The sequence below is a fragment of the Chiloscyllium plagiosum genome, unplaced genomic scaffold (assembly GCF_037043375.1).
Source record: "Chiloscyllium plagiosum isolate Xiang-an unplaced genomic scaffold, Cpla_swu_hap1 HiC_scaffold_42, whole genome shotgun sequence".
In the NCBI taxonomy this organism is placed as follows: domain Eukaryota; kingdom Metazoa; phylum Chordata; class Chondrichthyes; order Orectolobiformes; family Hemiscylliidae; genus Chiloscyllium; species Chiloscyllium plagiosum.
In genome coordinates this window covers 24,456,825-24,478,300 of record NW_028270180.1, presented here as the reverse complement: position 1 = coordinate 24,478,300, position 21,476 = coordinate 24,456,825, and the positions used below count along the sequence as shown (strand labels likewise).

Sequence of the window (21,476 nt, the reverse complement as noted above, 5' to 3'; positions counted from 1 at the left end):
CTATTTTGAGTCTATAATGAAAGGACCAGGAAATAAATAAAATTGGCAGTACAGAGAGTATATTCCAGGAGAGCATACAGTGCATAGAGGTTATGGTCTAGATGGGCTCTGCTTTTCATAGTTGGCCCCTGTTACTATATACGTACATGAAATTGAATTATGGATGAACTATTTCTGTTTCTTGGAAGTTCCTTAAATAGTGATTTCTCCAAAAATGCTTCTGTTCCATCATATCTCTCCATATTGCAGCATATATATTTTCTCTCTGTATTTTGCTATCACCAAAAGCGAACAATTAGTTCACTGTCTAAACCATCAAAGTAGTTTAGGGATCTGTAAAAAGAGGTCACATGCCACACTTGCCCCCTTCCATGAGTGCTTAGTCTGTGCCCCAGGGGTAAAATTGAGCCTTGTTTCCCATAACTGCTTGTGTCAGGGGTCAACTCTTAGTCCAGTCCAACCTTCAGAAACATTAAATTATTTGCCCTCTTGTGGAGATTGTAAAAGATCCCATTCCACTCCTTGGGGATAATAGCAGGGGAGTTCTCTCCATCAATTAACATCACTTTAAAAATAAGTCTGGTTGCTGTGGATTGCTGTGCACAAGCTGGCTGCTGTGTTTCCTGCGCAGTAAGTGACTACACATCAAAAATAAGGCACTTAGGGGTATCCTCAGCTGGTAAAGCTTCGTTAAGATTTGTAGCTCGATTAATGTAATTGAATCCACTCAAACATAGAAGCAGCTGCTCTCCAGCATTGATATCACCGGTGAAGGCCTGGATGGGTCAGACTTAGCTTTAAATGTTTCAGGTGAGAGAGAGAGAGGAATGTAAAAGAGGTGGGGAAGTTGCCTTACTGGTAAGGGAGAATATAACAGCTGCACAGAAGGAGGACACCTTAAAGGGCTCACACAGCAAGGCAATATAGGTAGAGCTCACGAACAGGGAGGGTGAATCACTTTGGGATTGTACTACAGGCCTTCCAATAGCTTCTGGGTGATAGTGGAGCGGATATATGGGGAGATTGTGGAAAAACATAAAAACAAAAGGATTGCTGTGGTGAGTCCCCTATATTGACTGGACTCGCTTAGTGCTTGGATTTGAGGGGAGGGAATGTCAGAATTTGTCAGCTGTGTAGGATAGTTTTTCTTGAAACAATATGTAAATAGTCCAATGAGGAAAGGGGCCATAATATATCTAGTGTTGGGAAATGAACCAGACCAGGTCATAGAAGTATCAGTGGGGGAGCATTTTCGGAACAATGACCATAATTGTGTAAGTTTTATTATTATTGATCAGAATAAGAGTAACCCTCGGATGAAAGTACTAAATAGGGGAAAAGCTAAGTACCACAATATTAAGTCGGAGCTCAGGAATGTAGATTGGGTGGCTATTCAAAGGTAAGTCTACACCTGTCATGTGGGAGTCTTTTGAAGACCTGTTTAGAGTTCAGGACCAGCATGTTTCTGTGAAAATTAAGGATAAGGACAGCAAGAATCAGGAGCCTTGGGTGACAAGAAATTCAGAGCTCAGTCAAGAAAAAAGGGCTAAGCAAGGTTTGGAAAACTGAAGACAACAAAGCCCTCTAAGAAGCCAAAGACAGCAGGAAAGAACTCACAAGAAATTAAGAGGGCTAAAAGGAGCCATGAAATGTCTTTGGCAAGCACAATTAAGGAAGAACACCCGAGACCTTTCATGTGAATATAGGGAGCAAGAGGGTAACTAGGGAAAGGATAGCTTCACTCCAGGACAAAAGGAAAGCTGGAGAAAGTGGATGAGATCCTTAGTGAATACTTTGCATAGGTATTCACAAAGGAGAAGGACATGGTGGGTGGAGTCTAGAGAGGGGTATGTTGATATTCTAGGGCATGTGAACAAAACAGGAGGTGGCATTGGGTGTTTTAAAAGCATTAAGGTAGACAAACCCTCAGTAGTTGATGGGATCGAACCCAAAATGCTAAAGGGACACCTCAAGAGGAAATGGCTGTGGCCTTGTCTGAAATCTTTGTATCCTCTTCCGTCACAGGAGAGGTCACAGAGGACTGAATAATAGCCAACACTGTTCCTTTGTTTAAGAAGGGTAAAAGGGATAATCAGAAAAATTACAGGCCAGAGAGCTTTACATCAGTTGGAGGGAAATTGTTGGAGAAAATTGTTAGAGATACAATTTACTCACATTTTGGAAAATATGGACTTATCAGTGATAAGCAGCATGGCTTTATGCAGAGGAAATCATATCTGTCAAACTTGATAGAGTTTTTTTAAGGAAGTGACAACGATGGTTGAGGGTAGGGCAGTAGATGTTGTCTACGTGGACTTCAGCAAGGCCTTTGACATGCTCCCTCATGGCAAACTGATACAGAAAGTGAATTCACATGGGATCTGCAGTGAGCTACTGAAATTGATGCAGAACTGGCTCCATCGTAGAAGATGGAGAGTAGTGGTGGAAAGGTGTTTTTCTGACTACAGGTCTGTGACCAGTGATCCACAAGGATTATTGCAGTTGTCTATAATATATAAATGATTCGAAGGAAAATGTAGGTGGCTTGATTTGCTTGGTTTGCAGATAACATAAAGATTTGGGGAGCTGCAGATAGTGAGGAAAATTGCCAAAGGATACAGCAGGATATAGATAGCTTGGATACTTGAGCAGAGAAGTTGCAAATGGAGTTTAATCTGGACAAATATGAGATGAACTGAAATGTTGGAGATCACAGTGGGTTAGGGTGTATCAATCAAGAGAGACCAAGCTAATGTTTCGAGTCGAAATGACTTTTCATCAGTCTGTGATCTTTGGCATTTTTTTTTGTTTTCAATTTAGATTCCAGCATCTCCAGTAATTCGCCCTTAAATTTGAGATGATGAATTTTGGAAGATCTAATGCAGGAGGGAAGTATATAATCAATAGTCAAACTCTTAGTAATTTCAACATGCAGAGGGATCTGGGGTACAGGTACATAGTTCCCTGAAAATGGCAACAACTGTAGATAATGTGGTCAAGAAGTCATTTGGCATGGTTTTCTTCATTGGTCAGGGCATGGAATATAACGCTTGGTAATTCATGTTGTAGCTATATAGTACATTAGTTCGGCCACATTTGGGATATTGTTTTCAGGCCTGGTTGCGACACTATCAGAAGGAATGTTGAGGCTTTGGAGAGGATACAAAAATGATTTACACAGCATGGTTTGGAGGCTTTTAGCTATGAGGATAGATTAGATTAGACAAACTTGTTTTCATTAAGACACCAAAAGAATGGGGGGGGGGCTGAGTTAAAAGAAGTTTACAGAATTATGAGAGGTATGGATAGTATGGTTAGTCAGAACCTTTTTTTTTCTGAAGGTTCAGTTACTAGGGGACATAGACTTGAGGTAAAAGGGGTAAAGTTTAAAGGAGATGTGAGAGGCAGGTTTTTTTTTAAGAGGGTGGTAATTGCCTGGAGTGTGCTGCCAGAGGAGGTGGTGGGGCTGGATACAACAGCAATGTTGAAGTGACATCTTGACAGATATATGAATAGGTAGGAAACAGAGGGATACAGACCACGTAGAAACACAATTTTTTTTTGTTTAGAAAGTCGTCATGTGTCAGTGCAGTCTTGGTGGGCCAAAGGGCCTATTGCTGTGCTGTACTGTTCTTTGTTGTTCATTTAGCTATGCAAAGGGGTTGATTAACTAAACATAGTTTCTGCTGTGTTCAGGATTTTTTTAAGCAAGCTAATTGTAGTCCAACTCATCGTATTAACCACCCATCCCGTTTGCCAACATTTGGCCCACTTCCCTCCTAAACCTTTCTTATTCATCTGTCCATGCAAATGCCTTTTAAATGTTATAATTGTACCCGCCTCCACCACTTCCTCTGGCAGCTTGTTCAATACGCACACCACCCCTCTACTTGAAAAGGTTTCCTCAGGTCCTTTTTTTTTAAATCTTTCCCCTATCACCTTAAACCTATGCCCCCTTGTTTTGGACCCCCCCCCCTCCCTCCCCCTCCCCACCCTCCCCCTCCCCAGGAAAAAGACCTTAGCTATTCACACTATCTATGTCCCTCATGATTTTGTAAACCTCTCGGAGGTCACCCCTCAGCCTCTGACAGTCCAGGGGAAAAAGCCTCAACTTATTCAGTCTCTCCCAATAACCCAAGCCCTCCAGTCCTGGCAACATACTTGTAAATCTTTTCTATACCCTCTTAGGTTTAACAACATCAGGAGCATACCTGAAGATGGGCTTATGCCCGAAATGTCAACTGTCCTCCTCTCTTGCTGCCAGACTTGCTGTGTTTTTCTTTTTGCAGCACCACCCTTTTTGACTCTTATTTTGTGATTAGTCAGGTTTGGGAGCAGTCCATCATTTGGTTAGCATAGAGGACAATGCCAGATTTACTTTGCCAGTGGTCTACTGCACTGAGGAAGGCGTGTGCATCGATTGGTCTCTTCCAAGAATTAAACCCTGGCTTAAAACACACAACATTTGATGAATTGGCAAGTTCCCTGTGTGCAGGAGCTGTGCTCTCTTTTAGGTTTAGTGTATGTGATCTTGGTCCAATTACAAAAGCTTTTTAATATTGCTTTAAAATTTATTGTTTTTTCCAGTAAGGGAAATTGGGAGAGGATCTAAAATGGAAAGTATCTTAACAAATCTTTTGCTTTAATGTGCATACACCTAGAATTTTTCTTTTAATTAGTTTCTTGAAGATGGGCATTGTTGGCAAAGTCTAGCATCTCCAATTATCCTTGAACAGGGTGAGCTTCTGCCTTGAGCTGTGTAGACCATGTTGTGAAGAACCACTGACCTTGCTGTTCAGGAGGGTGTTCCAAATCTTTGACCAAATGGAAACAAAAGAATGGCATGTTGTTCCACGTCAGGTTGACTTGGCGTTGTTTGTGTTTACATGCAGCTGCTGCCTTATTTCAACTCAGCAAGCGGTCACTAAATTTCAAGTTGCGCTCAAAGAATATGAGTAGGTGAGCAAAGTTTATCATTTTGTTCTATTTGTGCTCAGCAGTTTGTAATGTCACTCCAGGATAGATGCCCACATGTGCTCCAGTTCGTCAATACTATTGCTTTGTATTGTACGCCTGCACCAGTCACCTAAATGCACAGACATAGTTAATAATGTGTGCTGCCAGTATGCAACGCTGTGTTATAGGGGTAAACATAGCCTTTTCTGTGAACCTGCCAACTTTTGCGACTGTTGAAACATAAAAGAAAAACATTACCCGTAAATGATATGAATGGAAGGTCACCAATTGAACCTTTTCCTGCGTCGAGTTCCAGTATTTGGCACAGAAGTTTCACTGAAAAGGGAAGTAGCACTTGACCTATTACCCCTGGTTTTTGGTCTTTCAAGGAATTGAGTGATGTGGGAAGCAGGTTGTGAGTGACGCAGAAGATCAGCCATATTGTATTGAATGAGGTAAAAACACATTCCACCCTGACCTTAAATTTACCTGGACAATCTCTGACACCTCCCTCCCCTTCCTGGACCTCTCCATCTCCATTAATGACGACCGACTTGACACTGACATTTTTACAAACCCACCGACTCCCACAGCTACCTGGATTACACCTCTTCCCACCCTACCTCTTGCAAAAATGCCATCCCGTATTCCCAATTCCTCCACCTCTGCCGGATCTGCTCCCAGGAGGACCAGTTCCACCACAGAACACACCAGATGGCCTCCTTCTTTAGAGACCGCAATTTCCCTTCCCACGTGGTTAAAGATGCCCTCCAACGCATCTCGTCCACATCCCCCACCTCTGCCCTCAGACCCCACCCCTCCAACCGTAACAAGGACAGAATGCCCCTGGTGCTCACCTTCCACCCACCAACCTTCGCATAAACCAAATCATCCGCCAACATTTCCGCCACCTCGAAACAGACCCCAGAACCAGGGATATATTTCCCTCCCCACCCCTTTCCGCCTTCCGCAAAGACCGTTCCCTCCGTGACTACCTGGTCAGGTCCACGCCCCCCTACAACCCACCCTGCCACCCTGGCACTTTCCCCTGCCACCGCAGGATCTGTAAAACCTGCGCCCACACCTCCTCCCTCACCTCTATCCAAGGCCCTAAAGGAGCCTTCCACATCCATCAAAGTTTTACTTGTACATCCACTAATATCATTCATTGTATCCGTTGCTCTCGTTGCGGTCTCCTCTACATTGGGGAGACTGGACGCCTCCTAGCAGAGTGCTTTAGGGAACATCTCCGGGACACCCACACCAATCAACCACACCGCCCAGTGGCCCAACATTTCAACTCCCCCTCCCACTCTGCCGAGGACATGGAGGTCCTGGGCTCCTTCACCGCCGCTCCCTCACCACCAGACGCCTGGAGGAAGAACTCCTCATCTTCCGCCTCAGAACACTTCAACCGCAGGGCATCAATGTGGACTTCAACAGTTTCCTCATTTCCCCTTCCCCCACCTCACCCTAGTTCTAAACTTCCAGCTCAGCACTGTCCCCATGACTTGTCCGGACTTGTCCTACCCTGCCCAGCTCCTTTTCCACCTATCCACTCCACCCTCTCCTCCCTGACCTATCACCTTCATCCCCTCCCCCACTCACCCATTGTACTCTATGCTACTTTCTCCCCACCCCCACCCTCCTCTAGCTTATCTCTCCAAGCTTCAGGCTCACTGCCTTTATTCCTGATGAAGGGCTTTTGCCCGAAACGTCGATTTGGAAGCTCCTTGGATGCTGGCTGAACTGCTGTGCTCTTCCAGCACCACTAATCCAGAATATTGTATTGAATGACAGATCTGCCCTGAAGGGCCAAATGGAAATGTTTTCTCATATATAATTGTGTCCATATGACTACAGTAACTCCGTATGATGAGTGGATTTTAGACTTTCATGCCTCTTATGTGGGCTATCTGTGCTGTTTGCAACTGGTTGGTTGACTTCAACTAGGCCTGGATTTTGATGCATATAAACGGGGCCTTGATTATGAAAGCATTCTCATTTAGCAGTTATTTTCATCCCCAACATTACCAGTTGCAGTATGGCACATGTACTTGGCTTGAGATAATTCTTAGCACCACAGTCTTTTATCCTTGTTTAGAGACACAGCCTCCAATTGCTGCACCCTCTGCAGCGTGTGGATTGCCTGAGATTGCACATCTGATAAATGGGAGATTCTGGGTTCAGGCTTATTCTTGATATAACTTGATTGATGAAGGAAAGAGGTTGCATTATTGTAACACCTTACAAAACCTCAGTGCTTTACAAGCAATTGTTTCTTGAAGTGGGACGTGTTCTGCATGTGATACGAGAGTAGATTTGTACTCAGAATGGTCTCACAATCAGCAGTATGACAATGGCCAGATTATCCATTTTCATGAAGTTTATTGAGGGATAAATATCAGGAGAATACAGAGAAGAACCTGATGAAGGGCTTTTGCCCGAAACGTCGATTTTCCTGCTCCTCAGATGCTGCCTGACCTGCTGTGCTTTTCTAGCACCACTCTAATCTCCAGCATCTGCAGTACCCACTTCCACCGAAAATAACCTCCCTTAAATAGTGCTATGGGATCTTATACCTTCATCTGAGAAGAGAGTTGGAAAGACCGTACCTCCTACAAGGTAGCCCTTCCTCAGTATTACACTCGAGGCAGTGTTTTGTACTTATGTCTCTAGAATGGACTTTCAAACCACAAGCTTCTGATGTGAGAGTGCATAGCTGACTCACTGAAAGATAAGATTGTGATTCTTGAGCAGGAGACACACTTGTAATAATTGGCCTGTATGAAAAATGTGCAGGCTATATATTTTTATTTTTCTGTATCTTTAATCGTGGACTGAAGTTGGAGAACAGGACTATTGTAAAAGTAAGGAAGGAATTGTTTGGGTTCTATTTATTTGTTGTAAATAGTAGGTTTGCTAAGTGAGAAACCTGGTCCATGTTTTCTGTTAGCTTGAGTCTATTTAGCAAGTAAATTGGGGATTTTTGTACTTTAATAACAAATTTTAATTTTTGTGATGACTCCGAGTTTAGTGCACTATCCCAATGAGGTGTAACAGAAGGTCTGAGGAGGGGTCACTAGACCTGAAAAGTTAACTCTGATCTTCTCTCCACAGACCTGCTGAGCTTTTCCAGCAAGTTTTATTTTTGTAACAGAAGTAAAATGTTTTCTCATTTAATTGGAGAAATAAACAATACACAGGTTTCCACAAAGACCAAAAGATTTTTAAGACTTCTGTATAATCATTTTCTATTAACATCCACACAGCCAGTTGGTGACTAGTAGTACTGTAGCAAATCTTTATTTGGTTTTACACTTGTTACAAGCACATACACCTTAACTCAGTTTCAGTCAGTACCTATTTATACTGCTTTGAGTGACCAATTAAATCAAATAAGTGTTAGTGTCTTAACGGGGCACTCTAACAAAAATCAAATGTTCAAATGAAACATGAAATATTTAAATTGGGTGTTGTTGTGGGGCGCGATGATGCACCCCAGCCCTGTGACACTCCAGTTGTGGAAGACCCAAGTATATTGGTGGATTGCATGTTTCTTCTCTCGAGAGACTAGAGTGCAGGCCTCCATCTGTGAGGAGGACCTCTGATCTGCTTGCACTGGGTTAATTGTATCTGTGTAAATTTATCTGGGTAACCTGTTTTGGAAATGATTTGGAAACCTGTTGGACTATAACCTGGTGTTTTGTGATTTTCAACCCTGTTTTGGAAAAGTCTTGACACATCGTCAGGGCAGGTGGGACTTGAACCCAGACATTCTGGCCTCGGGAAAAGGATACCATCACTGCACCACAAGAGTCCTACTATGTCTGGGTGTTCAAGTGAAACCCCAGGTAATGCTTGTACGCCACCTATATACTATTAAACACAATTAATACACAACTTACGTTTTCCAAGGAGAGCATAGATGTGGAATGCTCGTCTTTGAATTGGTTTTCTCCTAGAACAAGTCCTAATGAGCTTTTAAATGACAACAGAATGTACTGCAAACACTTTCCAGGCAGTATCTGTGGAGAGACTCATCTGTTTTGAGCCAAATATTACTTCTTTGGAATTATACAACTCAAAACAATAACTTTGTTTCTTGTTTCACAAATGCTGAGTTTTTTGGGTGTTTTCAGGTTTTTGAAATTTCAGATTCCCAACATCTGCAGTATTTTGCTTACAATTCAGTAACTATATTAATTCTCTTTATTGCTTTAAGCATTCATATTGCGCATGTGGAATATCTTAAGTATACCAGTGCAGTGTAAGGAATTTGATACTTCCTGAGCAACTTTACAAAGAAGTTGTCTGTAATTGGCTGTGCCTCTGTTTCTTGCAGTTGATGCTTTCTGAGTGGCTGGTGGATGTACCCAGTGACCTGATTGAAGAATGGCTGCTGGTGGTCTGTCCTGTTGGCAAGCGGACTCTCATCATAGCTTCCAGAGTAAGTACAGAATGCCTGAAATCCCTTCTGCCCTGCACAATTGGTCAAGCCTTGTGGCTGCCAGATGTGAATTCACACAATGTGCTCCCTTTCAGAGTGTTGCAGTATTAATGTAGGATACAATGGTGCAAAACTGTCAGAGACTAGCAGTCACAATCCACTATTCAGCACCAACATTTGAGCAGCTTCACCTGCATGTACTGCCAGATTGGAAAAAAACTGGGAATTGTTTGATTTTTGGGGTCAGAAAAGGGAAAGTCCTGGCATGGAAGTCAGGAGAGAGAATTTCATACTGATGTAAGACAGCGGTACATAATGGATAGGCCAGCAAGAGATTGTTGATGACCTCAAAGAATCTGAAAAGATGGAGCTGTGATTCATGTTATAAAAATGTGGAAACTACTCGTGTATAAACAAGCTATAGATTAAGAAGAATGATGCGCAAGAATTAATTTTAAAAATTAATGTGTGCGCGATGTTTCTGGGGAGAAGTCAATGTCACATATTAAGCATTTAAAACGTTGCATCTATTAATTGGTCATCATTGACGTATATCAATCCTGACTTTTGTCAGAGCTGCTTTATTAGAAACCAGGCAATGAATGCCTGCCAGGGTGGTGTGAAAGAATCCTGTGGAGTGAACAGGGGGAAAGGAATAAACTGAAGGAGGCACAGAGCACCCCCTAAAACCAAAAGAAAGGAAGAAAATATATTGTAGGCTATTGTAGACAATGTAGATTATCACACAAAATTATAAAAGGTTGTGAATGGGCAAAACCTTAGCAGATGCATTTCAATGTAAACAATTGAGGTTATCTAATTTAGTCCAAACCAGGGTAAATCAGGTACTTTCTAGACAGTATGACGTTAAATACAGTGGCTATCCAAACCATTTTGGGGTCCAGTTGCTTTGGTCTTTAAAATGCCACAGATGGGTGCGGCAAATAATTTAGGAAGACCATGGAATGCTGGCTTTTATATCGAGAGGATTGGAGTACAAAGATGCAAAAGTCATGATGAAGTTGTAGATTCCATTTGGAGTGCTACTAGCATATCTGAGCATCACACTCCAGGAAGGATATATTGGCCTTGGAGGGGCTACAATATAGTTCTACAAGCATGAAATCTGGATTTCAGGGGTAAATTATGAAGAGATGTTATACAAATTAGGCCTGTTTTCTCTAGAAGATTAAGGGGTGGTCTGATTTGAAGTTTTCAAGATCATAACAGGAAACAACAGGGTAAAAAAATATAAACTATTTCCACTGTTTGGGGAATTCTAGAATTAGGGGGCATAGTCTAAAAATTAGGACCAGACCATTCAAGAGTGATGTTACAAAGCACTTCTGCATACAAAAGGGTTGTAGATGTTTGGAATTCTCTTCCACAAATGGCAGTTAATTGTAAAACTGAGGTAGATAATTTTTTTTAAGTGAAGATACTAAGGGAAATAGGCCAAAGGCGGGTATATGGAGTTAGGCCACAGATTGCACCATGTGGCACATTGATACGCGGAGGGAGGGGTCTTATAAACAGAAGACCCAACAGAATAGTGGGAAAGTGAATATGAAGCCAAGACTCTGATTTGATTCACTAATAGTTTCTGTTGGATTCCCTTTGGTCAGGGGAGCACAGCAGCATATACAAGAAGTGGTTTCTGCGTAAACAGGTTTCCCTCACTCCTCCCTGGTGGAAATCGGCACAACTCTGCTACAGGCAAAGGTAAACACCAGATTTTTAAAATTTGTTACTTTGCGCTCCGCTAACTGGGTCGGCATTTACTTATCTACTCATTGGAATTTCGAAGAAAGAGAGGCGATCTGATTGAAGCATGCAGGATTCTTCAGGGGGCTTGACAGGATAAAGGCTGAGAGGATGTTTCTCTTCTTGGGAGAGTGTAGGACCAGAGGACATAAATTAACATCCCTTTATTTGGAATCTAAGACTGAGATCAAGAAGAATTTCTTCTCTCTGAACTCCTTATCACAGAGACCTGTGAGGGTAGAGTCCTTGTGTCTATTTAAGGTTGAGGTAGGTTCTTGATCATTTGGGGAATCAAGAGTTATAGGGAGTGGTCAGAAAGGTATGTGTGAGGAATGTCCGAGCAGCCATGATCCTGTTGAATGGCAGAGCAGGCTAGAGGGGTCGAACAGCCTACTCCTGTGCTTATTTCTTATGTACTGTCCCTAATCACCATTGAGAAGGTGGAATTGATCTGGTACCTTGGACTGCTGTGGCCCACTTGGTCGAGGTAGACCCATAAGGCTGATGGGATGTAGGGGGGTGGGGAATTGTTCTGGGATTTAGAGTCAGGATGGTTAGTGACTTGGCAACCCTTTTGCTCCTAAATAGTAGAGGTTGAGCATTTGGAATGAGCTGATGAATAAGCTTTAGTGAGTTGCTTTAATAAATTATAGTTTTTAATGAGTTTGCTCAATTTGAACAGAAAGATCTGCCCTCATGCTGTTTCATGACCCACGAGAGACAAAATAGAACACAGGATTAGAATTGCATGGTGTTGGAAGGGAGTCATTCAGCTTTCTGTGCCTATGTTGGCTCTCTGAAAAATTCCTTCCTCCCACCCTTTCCCACTGCACTTCAAATTAGTGTTTTTTTGCGTTCCAAATATTTAACCAACTTCCTTTTTAAAAAGGTTCCATGGATTCTGGTTCCACTGCTGTTTCTGATCAGGAATTCTATATTCTAACAAATTCTGCAATGAAACCTGCCTGACTTCTAATATAAGAACATAAACTATCGACCAGTGGAAATAATTATTTCATATTTCCGAACATGGAACAGTCCAGCACCGGGAAAGGCCCTTTGGCCCACCATATGTGTACCAACCATGATACCATTTTGAACTAATCCCATCTGCCTGCACATGGTCTGTATCCCTCTGTTCCCTACCTGTTCATGTCTGTCTACGAGCCTCTTAAACCTTGCTGACATATCTGCTTCAACCATCTCCCCTGGTAGTATGTTCTAGCCACCTACCACCCTCAACTTAAAAAAACTTTCCATACACATCTCCTCCTTTTAAGGTCTCACCTTAAACCTAGTATTTGATATTTGCACCCTAAAAAAGACTCTGATTATCCATCCTAACTGTGCTATCATAATTTCATGTACTTCTATGATCTACACCTCTGCCACCACCTCTAGTGAAAACAGTCCAAGTTTATTCAATCTCACCTGATAGCTAATACACTCCAATCCAGGGCAACAATCTCTTTTGCACCCTCTCCAAAATCTCCACATCCCTCCCTATAGTGTTGCAACTAGAACTGCAAAAAAACCTCCAAATGTGGCTTAACTGAAATCTTACACAACTGCAACATGACATATCCAGTGCCCTGACCAATAAAGGCATGCCATAAGCCGCCTTTACCGCCTTATCCACTTGTGTTGCCACTTTCAGGGAGCTATAGACTTACACCCCAAGATCCCTCTGCGTATCAATGCTCCTAAGGGTCCTACTATTTACTGCATACTTCCTCTTGCATTTGACCTCCCAAAATGCATCACCTCACATTTGTCTGGATTAAATTTCATCTGTTGTTTCCTATCTAAGTTTCCAACTAATCTATATCCTGCTGTATCCTTTGATAAGCTTCCTCAGTGTCCACAATTCCACCAACTTTTTGTGTCATCTGTGAAACTTCTTAACATTTAAGAGGTCCCAGCACTGATCCTTGCAGCACACCACTATCAACAGACCTCATCAGAAAAGCACCTCTCCACGACTATCCTCTATCTTCTCTGAGAAAGCCAATTTTGTATCCAACTTGCCAACTCACCATGAATTCCATGCAACTTAATCTGCTAGACCAGTGTACCATGAGGGGCCTTGTCAAATGCTTTAGTAAACTCCATGTAGACAGCATCCACTGTCCTGACGTCCGTCATCTTCACTTTTTCAAAAAAGTTTGTGAGACAAGACATCCCTTGCATAACGCCATACTGACTATTCCTAGTAAGTCCATACTTTTCCAAATGCAAGTAAATCCTGTTCCTAAGAATCTTTTCCAGTAATGTTCCTACCACTAATGTAAGGGTCAATAAAACTCCACAAAATTTTGAACATAGTTCCCAATGTGTACTATGGCCAAGTTTCATGTTGATGAGATTTGCCCATTATCAGCGGTAAGCAGTAAACATTTAAAAATTGGACAATCTCCAGTTAGCTGCTTTTCCTGCTAGTTAGCAGCAGCTGTATCTGCTTCTCAGCACAGAGGTGATCAAAGTTTAACAAGGTGCTGACAGCTGATTGCAACTGCAGCATGAAATCCAAGTGCCTAAAGTCAGCAGAGTTTTGTCTGGAGCTGAGAACAGAGCAAGAACTTAGTGAACTGTTTGAGTACTAGAGAAGTGGTGCCTTTGGAACTGACTCCTGTATTGGGGGTGAATATGTAGTACAGGCGCTACTTATGATAACTGTTAACAACTGTACTGAGATCAGATCAATGTTCATCGTGTCTTTCACCAAGGATTGAGAGTTCAGACTTAATGAGGTGCTGTGATTGATAAGTTTTATGTTTTGTTTTACGTGTCATTTATGCCATTGGGCTGAGAGGTTCATCCCAGTGTCTGCCCTTACTCTGCATGGAGCTGGAAACAAACATCAGCCCTCTGTCAGCTTCAGTATTGCCCCTATCCATTGAGCTAGCTGGCTGAGTTACATTTAAAGAGAATTTTTTTTAAAATTGCCTAAGAAGTGATTACCAACTGAGGTTTGCTGTATGGAGGATGTGTGGAGGTGTAGATTTCTCACTGAGTCTGACAGTGTCTGGGAGCTGACTTCTGAAATGAAACTGTGGCAGGGCACTTCAAAAAAATGTGCAGTTACTGAGATTTATCAATAGATTATAGAGTATCAAAACAAAGAAGTTGTAATGAACCTTTCATTGAATTCTGATTTGGTCTCCGTTGGAGTATTGTATCCAATTCTTTTAGTTTGATTAGAGAAGTTAGGACTGTTCTCTTGAGAGAAGGGTAAAAGTTTACTTGACAGACATGCTGAAAATCATGTAGTGTCAACAAAGGAAGGAACCATTCCCCAATGGCAGGAAGATTGAGACTAGTGGTACCAATTTTGAAATGAATAGTAAACAAACTGAAGATGAGGGAAAAAAAAATTCTCCACGCTGAGTGGTTGGGATCTCGTGTGCAGACTTATAGAATCATACAGCATGGAAACAGCCCCTTCAGTCCAACTTGTCCATGCCAACCAAGTTTCCCAAACTAAACTAGTCCCACCTGCCTGCATTTAGCCCTATCCCTCTAAACCTTTCCTATTCATATACCTGTTCAAACATGTTTTAAATGTTGTAATTGTACCTGCATCTGCTACTACATCTGGCAGTTCATTCCACACATGAACCACCTGTGGCGAAAGTTCCTCCTCCTATCCCTTTTCAAATCTTTCTCCTCTCATCTTAAAAATATGCCTCCTAGTTTTGAACTTGCCCCACCCTAGGGAAAAGACATTTTTCTATTCCCCTTACCTTTGCCCCTCATGATTTTAAAAACATCTAAGAGGTCATCCCTTAACTTCCTCCCTTCCAGTGAAAAAAGTCCCAGCCTATGTTTCTAACTCAAACTTTCCACTCCTGGTAAATCTTTTCTGAAGCCTCCAATTTAATAATATCCTTCCAATAGCAGGGTGACCAGAACTGAATATGTACTCTGAAAGTAGTCTCTGTAACATCCTGTACAACCTCAACTTGATATCCAACTCTAGACTCGATCTGACCAATGAAGGCAAGCGTGCTAAATGGCTTTTTAACCCCTTTGTCTACCTATGATGCAACTTGCAAAGATGTATGTATCTCAGCCCATAGGACTCTGTTTGACCATATTACCTAGGGCCCTACCATTAACTGTGTAAGACCTATCCTTGTTTGTTTTACCAAAATGCAATACCTTGCATTTACCCAAGTCCTTGAAGGGAAACACTTATGGGAAGGGTCAGAGCAGTGAGACTGGTTGGGTTGCTCTTGCATAATGGGCGGCACGGTAGCACAGTGGTTAGCACTGCTGCCTCACAGCGCCAGAGACTCAGGTTCAATTCCCGCCTCAGGCGACTTTGTGTGGAGTTTGCACATTCTCCCCGTGTCTGCGTGGGTTTCCTCTCTCAATCCAAAAATGTGCAGGTTAGGTGAATTGGCCATTCTAAATTGCCCGTAGTGTTAGGTGAAGGGGTAAATGTAGGAGAATGGGTCTGGGTGGGTTACGCTTTGGCAGGTCGGTGTGGACTTGTTGGGCCGAAGGGCCTGTTCCCACACTGTAAGTAATCTAATCTAATAATGCCAGCATGAGCTCCACAGGCTGTATGGTTTCTTTCTGTGCTGTAACTATTCTATTCATCCCTACCTCCTTCATTTATCCCTGAATTCGCATCACTAAAAAGGAACAGGTAATGTGATTGCTATCTCATTGGTGTTTGTGAGAGATTGCTGTGTTCAAATTGGCTTTTAATGTTTCCCACTTTAGAGCAATTAATTGGGACTCTTGGTAGTGTGTCTATGTCTGGGCCAGAAGGTAAAATTCAAATCTCTCCTTTTTTAGAGGTGTGTCAAACACACGTGAATAAGTCTATTAAAAGCTATCTACAGCAAATGATTAATTTTCATTAACCCAACACCCCCTGATGCAATGTCATTGATTTGAAAGGCTTGTAATTGAGCTTTAAGAAGGTTATCCTTCTGAATTCTATTAACCTATTTGTTGCTGACTTTTGGCATTTCCTTCTCCAGATTACACCATATTGGACTGTATTTATAGTGAAGTGAACAGAACATACTTTGTTTTGGATGTGATGTGTTGGAGGGGTCACCCAGTCTATGATTGTCAGGTGTGTAAGATAGTAACATTTAAAAAACATCTTCTTTCCTACTGCTCCACTTATTCTGTATTATAATCATAGGACATGGGACATCATTAAGATGTTTCATCTACTTAACAAGCTCCATACAATGCGAGTCTTAAATAGGCTAACATATTAATAAAAAGAATAAAATCAAGTGTGTTTTCAATTTGGCAAGAACATTTTTTATTATTAACCATCAGCTTGATTTAGTTGTTAGCCTAATTTGAGTCAAAAGGTCATGATTAGATCCAAGCACGAAATATAGATGCATGGTGCAGTATTGATTGAGTTGGAGGGACCATTAACATTGAATTTGAATCTCCGTCCGTCTGCTCAAGTAGCACAAAGTGTCCTGAGAATGGAGATGACTTATTGTATCCTGGGCAACATCTGGTTATTTTGAGAAGCAGAAGGGTCACCTAGATATTTATTGCCTTGTTGTTTGGGAACCTTGACTTGTATAAGTTGGGTGCTATTTCACCTACAATATAAAGGAATGCAGTTCATAATGTAATGCATTGTAAAGAACTTTGGTCGTGTCCTCAAGACATCACAGATGCTACAGTACTGAAAATTGTTTAATTCCTTGAATGAGTTTGTAAATAATTATTTAGCAAATCATTTTTAATTACTTATATCTTTTTTTTAAAATATAGACCGAGTTCAGATTTTTCTGGCTTCAGTCAAAATTGGAAGAGGAAGGCAAGAAGCTGGCTGAGATAGTGTCTCGCAATCCGGTGAGTGCTTCCACGTTTTCTTATGGCAAGATTTGCGGATTCTAGTCCAAACGGATATTTATATTTGTAGGGATATCATTTATTATTATTAAATATGGCCTGAAGGGAAATCTGAAACCTAATGGAATAAGGGAAAGATAGATGGATATATTAATTGACGATTAATTTGGTGTGAATTGATTGTATAAATACGAGGAGGTAGTAATCAGTGGGCTAAGAATTTTGTCATAGAATTACAGAATTCTTACAGCGCAGACTGAGATAATTCAGCCCATTGTGAATGCACGGGTTCTGTCCCCTAGTACCAATCTCCTGCCTTTTCCCCATATTCCTGCATTTGATTTCTGTCAAAATAATCATCCAATGCCCTTCTTGAACACCTCAATTGAACTTGACTCCTGTACATTTTTAGGCCATGTATTTCTTACCCTAACTACTCACTGTATGAAAATGTATTTTTTCTCATGCCACTTTAAATTTATATCTTTTTTAAATATCGACCAAGTTCAGATTTTTCTGGCTTCAGTCAAAATTGGAAGAGGAAGGCGAGAAACTGGCTGAGATAGTGTCTCGCAATCCAGTGATTCTTTTTTTTTCTTGTACTAGCATGAATAGCTTCTCCATATCTACTCTATCCAACCAGCTCAGAATTTAACTTCTATCAAGTCTCCTGTCAGCTGCCTTGTCTTGAAAGAGTACAGTCCCAATCTGTTCAATTCTCGTCATAACTGAATTTTCTCATTTCTGGAACCATTCTTCTAAATCAATTCTGCACTCTCCAATGGATTTACATCTTTCCTATAATGTGGTGCCCACAACTGTACTCAACACTCCAGCTGAGGTCCAGCAGGGATCTCAAGTTCAATGTCACCACCCTGCTATTGTACTATATGCTTCCATTAATAAAGCTGAGAACACTTTGCATTATTAACTTCTCTCTCCGCCTGTCCTGCCACCTTCAATAATCAAGCACGTTGGCATTCAAGACCCTATCCTGTGCCCCCTTTAGCATTGTAGCTCTAGTTTATATTGTCTTTCAATGTTTTCCAACCTCTCCCTTCTCTGCATGGAACGTCATGTCACCTACCCAAACACTACACCAACTTATTAATGTCCTTATGGAGTGTGGTTAAGTGAAATAAAACTCATTAAACATATGGATTTGAATTCTGCGTCAAAACGTGAAGTTTCTAGGTATGGCTACCCACTCCTGTTTTCTGAAAGTGAGGCTGATGACCAGTGGAGAAACGAATACCCATGCGGATCTTTATCTATGAATAAATAAATCATATTTTTAAATGTGATTGAATAATCAGTTAGGGTGTGATTCATGGAGTGTCGTTAACTGAGCTAAAACACTCATTAAAAGTGTGGAATTGAAGTCTGTTCAAGAACAGTTATCGTTTAGTGTGTAATATAATTATTCACTTTAATCTGTCAATTTTCAGGTATTACAGGCATAGAACAGTACAGCACAGTACAGGCCCTTCAGCCGTCAATGTTGTGCTGACCTTTTCTCCTACATACCCTTCATTTTACTATCATTCATGTGCCTATCCAAGAGTTGCTTAAATGTCCCTAATACATCTGACTCTACTACCACTGCTGAGCGTGCATTCCGTGCACCACCCACTCTGTGTGTAAGGAACCGACCTCTGACATCTCCCCTAAATCATCTGCTAATCACCTTTAAAGTTGTACTCCCTTGTGATAGCCATTTCTGCCCTAGGAAAAATAGACTATTCACTCTATCTATGCCTTTCATTATCTTGTACACCTCTATCAAGTCACCTCTCACCCTTCTTTGCTCCAATGAGAAAAAACCTAGCTCTCTCAACTTTTCTTCATAAGACATGCCCTCCAGTCCAGGCAGCATCCTGGTAAATCTCCTCTGCACCCACTCTGAAGTTTCCACAGCCTTCCTATGATGAGGCGACCAGAAGTGAACACAATATTCCAAGTGTGGTCTAACCAGGGCTCTTCAGAGCTGCAGCATAACCTCGCGGCTCTTAAACTCAATTCCCCTGTTCATGAAAGCCAACACACCATACGCCTTCTTAACAACCCTATCAACTTGGGTTGCAACTTTGAGGGATCTATGGACATGGACCCCAAGATCCCTCTGTTCCTCCACACTGCCAAGAATCCCACCTTTAACCCCATATTCTGTATTCACATTCAACCTTCCAAAATGAACCACTTCACATTTTTCCAGATTGAACTCCATCTGCCACTTATCAGCCCAATTCTGCATCCTGTCAATGTCCCGTTGCAACCTACAACGGCCCTCCACACTATCCACCACTCCACCAACCTTCATGTCATTGGTAAACTTACTAACCCACCCTACCACTTCCTCATCCAAGTCATTTATGCAAATCACAAAGAGCAGAGGTCCCAGTACCAATCCCTGTGGAACACTACTGGTTACCGAGCTCCAGACTGAATACTTTCCATCTACTACCACCACCCTGTGTCTTCTGTGGGTCAGCCAATTCTGTATCCAGACAGGCAGGTTTCCCTGAATCCCATTCCTCCTTACTTTCTGAATGAGCCTACCATGGGTAACCTTATCAAACACTTTGCATGTACACCAAGAAGGCTCTGCCGCCTTCAGCGTGTTTGTCATGATGCAAAGATCACTGCCAAAGGCATAGCAATCTCTTCCCTCTCCTTATGTTTTTCAAAATTTTCAGTACATCCTCCTCCTCAACATCAACCTGTTCGAGCATATCAGCCTGTTTCACACTGCCCTCAGAAATGTCAAGGTCCCTCTCAGTTGTGAATACTGAAGCAAAGTATTCATTAAGGACCTCCCCTACCTCCTCTCACTCCAGGCACAAGTTCCCTCCACTATCCCTGATTGGCCCTACCCTCACTCTGGCCATCCCCTTGTTCCTCACATAAGTGTCAAATGCCTTAGGATCTTCCTTAATCCTGCTAAAGCTTTATCATGCCCCTTCTAGCTCTTCTAAGTCCATTCTTCAATTCCTTCCTGGCTACCTTGTAACCCTCTAAAGCCCTGTCTGATTATTGCCGCCTCAACCTTAAGTAAGCTTCCTGCTTCCTCTTGACTAGATGTTCCACATCCCTTATCGTCCAAGGTTCCTTCACCCTATCATCCCTTCTTTGCCTCAGTGGGACAAACCTATCTAGCACTAACAGCAAGTGCTCCCTAAACAACCTCTTCATTGCTGTTGTGCATTTCCCTGAGAACATCTTTTCCCAATTTAGGTGCCCCAGGTCCTGTAATAGCATTGTAACTCCCCCTCCCCCAATGAAATAATTCCCATACTGTCTGCTGCTATCCCTCTCCATGAGTATAGTAAAGGTCAGAGAGTTGTGATCACTGTCACCGAAATGCTCGTCCACTGAGAGATCTGACACCTGGCCAAGTTTGGTGCCAAGCACCAAATCCAATATGGTCTCCCCTATAGTCAGTCTATCTGCACATTGAGTCAGGAATCCTTTCTGGACATACCTGACAAAAACTGCTCCATTCAAACAATTTGATTAGCAAAGCCATTCCTCCACCTCTTCTGCCTCTCTCCCTATTCCTTTTGAAACATCTAAACCCTGGAACATCCAACAAGCATTCCTGCTCCTGTGATATCCCAAGTCTGAAGTGGGCACAACATCGTAGCTCCAAGTGCTGATCCATGCTCGAAGTTAATTATTCTTATTCCTTCTTACTTGGGTTAAAATAGAGACACTTCAACCCATCACACTAACTGCAACATTGTTCATCAACTGTCTGTCCCGAATCACAGATTCTCTGCACACTGTATCTTGCTGTTCACTAGTTATTCCGTCTTCCGATCCATAGCAATGGTTCCCACCCCCCTGTCAAACTAATTTAAACCTTCCTGAAGGACTCTAGCAAACCTCTCGCCTAGGATATTGGTACCCCTCCAATTCAGGTGCAACCTGTCCTCCTTGTACAGGTCCCACCTTCCCCAGAAGGTATCCCACTAATCCACATATCTGAAGCCCTCCCTCCTACATTAGCCCTGCAGTCACGTGTTTATCTGCACTCACTCTCTGTTCCTCGCCTCACTAGCACGTGGAACTGGTAGCAGTCCTGAGATTGCTACTCTGCTCATCCTGCCTTTTAGCTTCCAAGCTAACTCCCTATATTCTCTCTTCAGGCCCTCATCCCTTTTTCCTAGCCATGTCGTTGGTGCCAATGTGTACCACAACTTCTGGCTGCAGCACACCTTCCTTATACACAGTGGCTCTGAATTTCAATTCAGCTTGATAGACTGGGATCAAAGTCTCTTTGTAAAAGGAGCTGAAATAGAGAGGAGGAGTTTGATTCAATTGTGCAGAGTCACAGGACGTGGGCATAACTGGTTAGGCCAGCATTTATTGGTCATTCCCTAATTGTCCTTGTTAGACCTCAGCTGGAATATTGTGTACAGTTATGGGCACCACATTATAAGAAAGATGTAAATGCATTGGA

At 42.2% G+C, this 21,476-nt stretch overlaps 1 protein-coding gene across 2 annotated transcripts in view; it reads left to right on the top strand.

The window, feature by feature from the left end:
* snupn (snurportin 1) overlaps positions 1-21,476 on the top strand; it is a 42,946-nt gene that overhangs the window by 17,334 nt on the left and 4,136 nt on the right. For both annotated transcript variants that reach the window (XM_043680519.2, XM_043680520.2), the window contains exons 4-7: positions 9,302-9,406; positions 11,032-11,128; positions 16,165-16,262; positions 16,934-17,014. In XM_043680519.2, the coding sequence (XP_043536454.1) occupies positions 9,302-9,406; positions 11,032-11,128; positions 16,165-16,262; positions 16,934-17,014 (381 nt within the window). The remainder of the gene's footprint in view (positions 1-9,301; positions 9,407-11,031; positions 11,129-16,164; positions 16,263-16,933; positions 17,015-21,476) is intronic.